General features: G+C 44.1%; 1 protein-coding gene across 1 annotated transcript; it reads left to right on the plus strand.

Annotated features, from left to right (window-relative positions):
* Positions 1-5415: 5415 nt before the first annotated feature.
* Positions 5416-7447, plus strand: lrrc4ba (leucine rich repeat containing 4Ba). The gene has a single exon (XM_060849219.1). The coding sequence runs from the start codon at positions 5416-5418 to the stop codon at positions 7366-7368; it is 1953 nt and encodes a 650-aa protein (XP_060705202.1). The 3' UTR covers positions 7369-7447.
* The last annotated feature ends 213 nt before the right edge of the window (positions 7448-7660 follow it).

A 7660-nucleotide genomic window follows, 5' to 3' on the forward strand; every position in this document is an offset into this window, starting at 1 on the left:
TTTTCATTTGCATAGTGTCTTTAACTTACAAAAATGTTCTAAGTTGCTTAAAGGTTGCTTTTATGGGGAAAGCAACTGCTAAGTGAAACACTGCCGTCCGTAAGTGCAAAATGTGAGAAAGCCACACTTGATTAAATGTGGCAAAAATGATTGCATCTCTTAACCTGAAACTAATTCCAAGCAGTCAACAATAACTAGGCTGCAACAATTTCTTACATTAAATTTTGACTTAGTTGTAAGGTTTGGGAAAACACAATAACACATAATCAGTCGGAAAATTTCCTTGTAAATTGGCATTTCTCACGACTGTTGAATTGCCTGATCTGCGAACACACATAGTGCAAAATTGACAATTAGTCAGCATCCTCTTTACAAGGGACTCTCCTACAAAGAATTTTACAGATTGCTTTTAATAGTTGTTGTCTTTTCCCATTTTAACATTGGGCACATAATCTCTGCTTAACAGAATAGGACAGAACAGAATCAGATAGAATAGCCTTTATTGTCACGTGCACTTGAATGAGTGCAGTGAAAAGTTGTATTGTCACCTCTTGGCACCATTTTAGGTACAGGGTACCTAGGTATAGATACTTCAAGTGTCGTTTCAGAATTGAAATAATAACAAAAAATAGGCTAGCATGGGAATACAAAGTTTAAATAGTCCAGAGTGAGAATAAAATGTGTCTTTTAAGAACTCAAGTTATTGTCCTTTTTTCAGAGTCCGTGCCTGCCAGGCTTCAGAACATGAGGCCTTGCTGCCTCCACACACTGGCCTCTGTCCAGGACTTGCCTCCAGGAGTTGCTCCTCCACCCCCCCCCCGCCCCCCCCAACAGTCAGATCGTGCTCGTGGGATGCTGTTTAGAGGATCAGTATTGACTCAACTGGCGGAATTGACTGCTTCGAAAGTGTAGGGATTCTCTGATTAACTCCAAAGGACCGTTATCAAACATAATTTGATACCAAGGGTCAGAAGAAGATATTAAGGCAGATAATCAAAACCTTTGTTAAAGAGGTAGTTTTAATGTCTTGCAGAGGACAGTGAGGTTTAAAAGTCTAGGGAAGAAATTCCAAGGCTTAGGGCCTCAACAACTAAAGGCACAGCCACCTAGGCTGGAGCAGTGGAAACCAGGGATGCTGAACAGCAGAGCTGGAAGAACATAAATATTTAATGGACAAACATTTAGTTACAGCCTTCGTGCAAAATTGGATGGAATTTGATTCACAAATTATTGGAAAAATTCCAGAATTCCATGTAATAAAAATGGAATTTGACTAATTTTGTCACTTTCAATAAGCAAGCCTATCATTTGAGAGCTTGTTTGGTCCATTAATGGAGCCTTGCCCAAGAACCAAATAAAAACATACTATGAAGCCATTTCTCCTTTTTTCTGTACCATTTGTTTTTAGGGAGGCCAACATTTATTGTCCATTGATACAAATATTCTTAAGTGTTATTAGTTAAATATAAAACATTTAGCTCTTTTTCAATGTCAAAAAGAAACAATTTCTGTACACAAGAAAGAGGTCCACAACTTTAATGGATTGTCCGGATAACTCAGAAGATTGTTAAGAGTTGATTATAATCTAGATTAGAGTGGTGCAGGAAAAGCACAGCAGGTCAGGCAGAATCCAAGGAGCAGGAGTTGATTACATCCAGGCCCACAAAGGGTAAGGACAGCAGATTTCCTTCCTTAAAGGACATTGCATAAACTGTGTTTCAAAGAAATTCTGACGACATCATTGTAATTTTTATAGATTGCAGATTTTTTTTAAACTGAACTCAAATTCTTGAGCTGCACTGGTAGCATTTAGAATATTCACTTCAACTGGATTTTTAATCCAGGCTTCTTTGGACTATTGGTAGGGCTGTGTTGCTGTAGTAACATGCATTTTCACCTCCATGTTCAATTCTGGAGCTATGGATAATGATGGCAGAGCCTCCAATGTTCTCTTCGTCACTCAGCTGACTATAATGTTTCTCGCTCTTACCGCCTGCCAATGCTGGAAGGATTTGCAGGTTGATACTCAACCTGTTTTAGCCACATTATGAACATACCTACCTTAACCATCAAGTTCTGGGTGCAACTTGAACACAGAGTTTCTCATTCAAGGGCAGGAATATTACCCACTGCACTAAAGGATCTTTGGATTACTAGTCCAATAATGCGACCACAATGCTACAGTGTTTTCTAAAAGTTATGTACTAGGGATATTAGCAGAGTGCTAATGTTATGAGACTAGTAATCCAGAGGCCTATATTTACACTTCACTGATATGAATTAAAATTCCAAACAAACTGGGAAAAAGGAAGTTAAATTATATTAATTAAAATGGAATTAAAAAGTCTCAGTAACTCTGACCATAAAACTATTTGATGTTGTAAACGTTTGTCACTCACCCTGTAGGATCTGAAATGTGCTGTACTTATCAGTGTCATCTACATGTGATTCCCAGTCCATATCAATTGGTTGACTCTTAACCACCATCCAAAATTGTCCTAACAAGCCACTCAGTTGTAAGTAATACACCGCAATCTGCTCAGGAGCATTAAATACTTGTCGTTACCGGGGCGGGCTGTCCTAGAGGTGGTCGAAAGGTGTGTGAGGGCGGACCGAGAACTGGAAGGGGCACGGGGTGGACCGAGAGCCAGAAGGTGGGTAGGGGCGGGCTGCCTTAGAGTGGTCGAAAGGTGGGAAGGGTGGGGGCTTGCTGGGTCTGTATTGTCTGCACTTCTGTATGTAACCGTATTGTTTAATGTACAAATGTCATTGTCACTGTCTTGTTAAATGTGGAACTGGGATTTGAGGGTTTTCCTCATCTCCCTGTAAAATGGTCAAACGGTAGGGTTTGGGGCCTAGCTTTGCTGCTCCTCTCCCTTGTAAAATTGCTGTCTCTTGTACAGCTGTCAATGTTTATTGTAATTTGTTTAATAAAATAATATAAACAAAAAAAAATAAATAAATACTTGTCGTCCCAATACAACTTGAAAAACAAGAAGTTGTAATCAGAGGGAGTTGCAGATGGTTACTCCTAAAACAATAGGTAAGACCTCACAAATCCTCAGAAATAGCAGTTTCAAAACTTGGAGCTTTGACCCCAAATAGGAAGGAGGTGTTGGTCACTAAGTAATTCTATGGAGCAAATTTTTGAACTTTGACATTGTTCACCATTTCTTTCTTAATTCTTTCATGAAATGTGGGCATAGCTGGCAAGGCCAGCATTCCTAATTTCCCCTTGGACTGAGTGGCCTGTGAGGACTTTTCAGATGGCAGTTAAGAGTCAACCACATTGCTGTGGATCGGTGTATTTTCAACAACTTCTTAGTTAATATTGGCAATTATTTTGTCTTTTTAGATTTTGGGATGAACTAAAAATTTTGGATGATTATGTAGTATGTTGATTAAGAAGGCATAATGGATACTCATGCGAAAGTGAGTACTGCCGATGCTGAAGATTAGAGTCAAGAGCGTGGTGCTGGAAAAGCACAGCAGGTCAGGCAGCATCTGAGAAGCAGGAGAGTCGACATTTCGAGCCGGAGCCCTTCATCTGGAATGAGACTGACAGCCACAGAGGTGGAGATACTTACTTTTATTAGCCAAGGCATAGACTACAGAGCAGGGAGATTATGCTGGAACTGTGTGAAACACTGGTTAGGCTGCTAGTGGAATATTTGTGTGCAAGTCTAGTCGCCATATTATAGAAAGGATGTGATTGAACGAGACAGGGTGCAGAAGAGACTTACCAGAATGCTGCCTGCACTTGAGGGTGAGATAGGAGGGATAGGCTGAGGTTATTTTCTTTGGTGCAGTGACAGTTGAGAGAAAAATTGAAAGACGTTTATAAAATCATGAAGAGCACAGATCGGAAGGCATTTTTCCATTAGTAGAGGAGTCAATAATGAGTGGCATAGATTTGAGATAAGAGGTAGAGGCTAAGCTAGGAGTCAAGGAGAAATGTTTTCATTCAGAGGGTGGTCGGGGTCTGGAATTTACTCCCTGAAAGGGTGGTTGACTAAGAAACTTTTGTAACTTTTAAGCAGTAGTTAGATATTCACTTGTATTGTCATATCCTCCAAGTTCTGGATCAAAAGCTGGAAAGTGGGATTAGTGTAGTCAGATCTTTGTTGCTTAGCGCAGACTCTATGGGTCGACTGATCTCCTTTGTGCTGTAAAAGGCCTATGAATCTGTAGGGTAAGTAGATTTCCCTTGTAGCTCTATTGGGTTAGTGCATAAATCAAAGGAAAACTGAATGAAAGAGAAGACAAATTAGTCAAGATTCAATTCCTACTTTATTTCTGGCTTCAGAATGATACCAGTGACTAAAAGGATTAAATTATAAGGCTTATATTCCGTTGAGTACAAAGATTAAGGGATGATCCGTTTGAGATTTTTAAATCGGAGTAAATAGGGTAGATTGGGAAATTGTTGCCTCTGGTGGAGCAGTCGAGAACAAAATGGAACATAACTTTGATATTAGAGTCAGGCTATTCAGGGGTAATATCAGGAAGTACTTCTTCATAGAAAGGATAGTGTAGATCTGGAACACTGTTGGAGGAAATGCAGTGTCGATTTACCAGAAGGGAAGCAAGATCTAAGGCTTAAGCTCTCGAGGAGAAGGAACAAATTGGCATTGGATTTCATCAAAGGGGAAGGGTGTGAAGATTTCAAGGTACTATGGGAACACATAGGTTAGCTCAAGAATAGCTAATTTCACCAGCTGGAGAGTCGAGGATGCAAGACGTAATCTAAAAATTAAAGCCAGACCTTTCAGGAGTAATTCAAAACATAAAAGGTAGAAGAAATGTGTGACTGTTTTCTGCAAACTGAAATTTATTCAATATTAATTTAAAAACTCAGATTAATCTGAAATATTAAAGTGAAATGGACAAATGGGAAATTAACATCGCAAGTTAGCCATGACCTCAATAAATACCAGAATTTGCAAAGCATAATTTTTAATGAAAGGAGTAAGGTTTAGGGATGATTTGATGAAAAGCATTTTCACCTAAAAGATGGTAGGGGTCTGGATTGCCTGCCTGGGAGGATTGTTTAGGGTTGTCACATCTTTAAAAAGTATTTGGAGCGGCAGCTGAATTCTCATAACATTCAAGGCCATGGGCGTAGTGCTGAAAGTGGGACGAGTGTAAGTAGTGGCATAATTTTGGCAGCATAGACTTGATGGGCCAAAGGGCCTCTTCTGCACTGTATGATTCTAAGAGGTTTGAGGGGGCTGACTGGCCTCCTCCTGTTCAGCTAACCATTGTACATTGTATATGCTCTCAGTCTAGACAATCTGTCCTGTTAATATTTCTACCTTGCTGAAGTTCACTTCATTAACGACCCTCTCTGTTTCAGCCCACAGAGAAATCTGGATGGTTTGGTCAAGAATCGTTCATAAATTATGAATGGGAGCGATGATGATGATGATGATGAAGGCACATCACACGCAGAGGATGAGATTCAACTTGGGCAGGACTGTTTGCCATCTTGCGTTTTTGACCTTTTGGACTTTGTCACTGCTGACTGGACTGGTCCAGTCTCACATCTGCCCCAAGGGCTGCTCCTGCAGCAACCAGTTCAGCAAGGTGATCTGCACAAGGTTTGAGCTGCGAGAAGTTCCCGACAGCATCTCCACCAACACCCGCTACCTTAACCTACAGGAGAACATCATCCAGGTCATCAAGGCGGATACCTTCAAGCAACTGCGGCACCTGGAGATTCTGCAGCTCAGCAAGAACCTGATCCGTCAGGTGGAAGTCGGAGCCTTCAATGGCCTCACCAACCTCAACACGCTGGAGCTCTTCGACAACCGGCTCACTACGGTGCCCAGTGCGGCTTTTGAGTATCTGTCAAAACTCCGGGAACTGTGGCTGAGGAACAATCCCATCGAGAGCATCCCTTCCTACGCCTTCAACCGTGTGCCCTCGCTGCGGCGCCTGGACCTGGGCGAGCTGAAGAAGCTGGAGTACATTTCAGACGCGGCTTTTGAGGGCCTGATCAACCTGAGGTACCTCAACCTGGGCATGTGCAACCTGGCGGAGATCCCGAACCTCACGCCCCTCATCAAGTTGGAGGAGCTGGAATTGTCTGGCAACCGGCTGGAGGTCATCCAGCCCGGCTCCTTCCAGGGCCTCACCAACCTGCGCAAATTGTGGCTGATGCACGCCCAGATCCAACTGATCGAGCGCAATGCCTTTGATGACCTGCAGTCACTGGAGGAGCTCAATCTGTCTCATAACAACCTGACATCACTGCCGCATGACCTCTTCACACCTTTGCACCGGCTGGAGAGGGTGCACCTCAACCACAACCCTTGGCACTGCAACTGTGATGTCTTGTGGCTCAGCTGGTGGCTGAAGGAAACGGTGCCCAGCAACACAACCTGCTGTGCACGCTGCCACTCACCGCCCAACCTGAAGGCTCGCTACATCGGTGAGCTGGATCAGAGTCATTTTACGTGCTACGCACCAGTCATTGTGGAACCACCAACCGATCTCAACGTGACTGAGGGAATGGCTGCTGAGCTCAAGTGCCGTGCGGCTACTTCCATGACGTCCGTCAACTGGATGACCCCCAACGGCACTCTGATGACCCATGGCTCATACCGGGTACGCATCTCAGTGCTGCATGACGGCACGCTCAATTTCACCAATGTGACAGTGCAGGACACAGGCCTGTACACCTGCTTGGTCAGCAATTCAGCTGGCAATGCCACAGCCTCAGCCACACTCAATGTCTCGGCTGTTGACAGCAGCAACAGTTACAGCTATTTCACTACCGTGACGGTGGAGACAGTGGAGGTGGTGGATGAGCCCCGGTCGACTGAACGTGAGCCTGGGCCCACCCCCTCAGGCCACTGGGAGACACCCTACTCCACCACCTCCCTCACCCCCCGTAGCACCAAGTCCACCGAGAAGGCCTTTACTGTGCCCATCACCACTGAGGTGACAGACAACATCATGGCGGGTCTGGACGACGTGATGAAGACAACCAAAATCATTATTGGCTGTTTTGTTGCCATCACCTTCATGGCTGCTGTCATGCTCATCATCTTCTATAAGCTGCGCAAACAGCACCAGCTCCACAAACACCACGGGCAGACCCGCACCATTGAGATCATCAACGTGGAGGATGACATGGCAGAGGCCACACCTGGTGACAGCTGCCTGACTCTCCCAGCTGTTGACCATGAGCACCTCAACCATTACACGGCTTACAAGGCCCACTACAACAACAACACCACAACCACTGGCAGTGGAGGCGGCGGCGCCCTGAACTGCACCAAAAACCCGCTTCACAACTCTGTGCACGAACCGCTACTCTTTAAATCCAGCTCCAAAGAGAACGTGCAAGAGACGCAGATTTAATAACATGCCCGCCACTGGTCCGTCAACTCGATGCTTAAATGCAAAACTGCAAACAGGAAAAAAAAATGGGGAGTGAATAACTGGCTGCAGAACTGAAGCTTTGTTGCACCTCCAAACCCTTAACCCTCCACACAGCCCCTCCGCGCCCCTAAGCCCCTGGCCCCAACAACCTTTCCCTTCCCCACCCATTACTCCAATGACAGTCGAAGACTGTTTTGGCAAATTAAGGTGTGTAGCGGTCCAGTGTAACACTGTATTGTAGCTGTCAATCAATCCAGTTTATTGACTTGTA

Source organism: Hemiscyllium ocellatum, chromosome 33, assembly GCF_020745735.1.
Source record: "Hemiscyllium ocellatum isolate sHemOce1 chromosome 33, sHemOce1.pat.X.cur, whole genome shotgun sequence".
Taxonomy (NCBI): Eukaryota; Metazoa; Chordata; class Chondrichthyes; order Orectolobiformes; family Hemiscylliidae; genus Hemiscyllium; species Hemiscyllium ocellatum.

What these genes read in the sequence shown, in the direction of transcription:
- lrrc4ba (XM_060849219.1), top strand. Translation starts at nt 5,416, where the DNA reads ATGATGATGATGATGATGAAGGCACATCACACGCAGAGGATGAGATTC.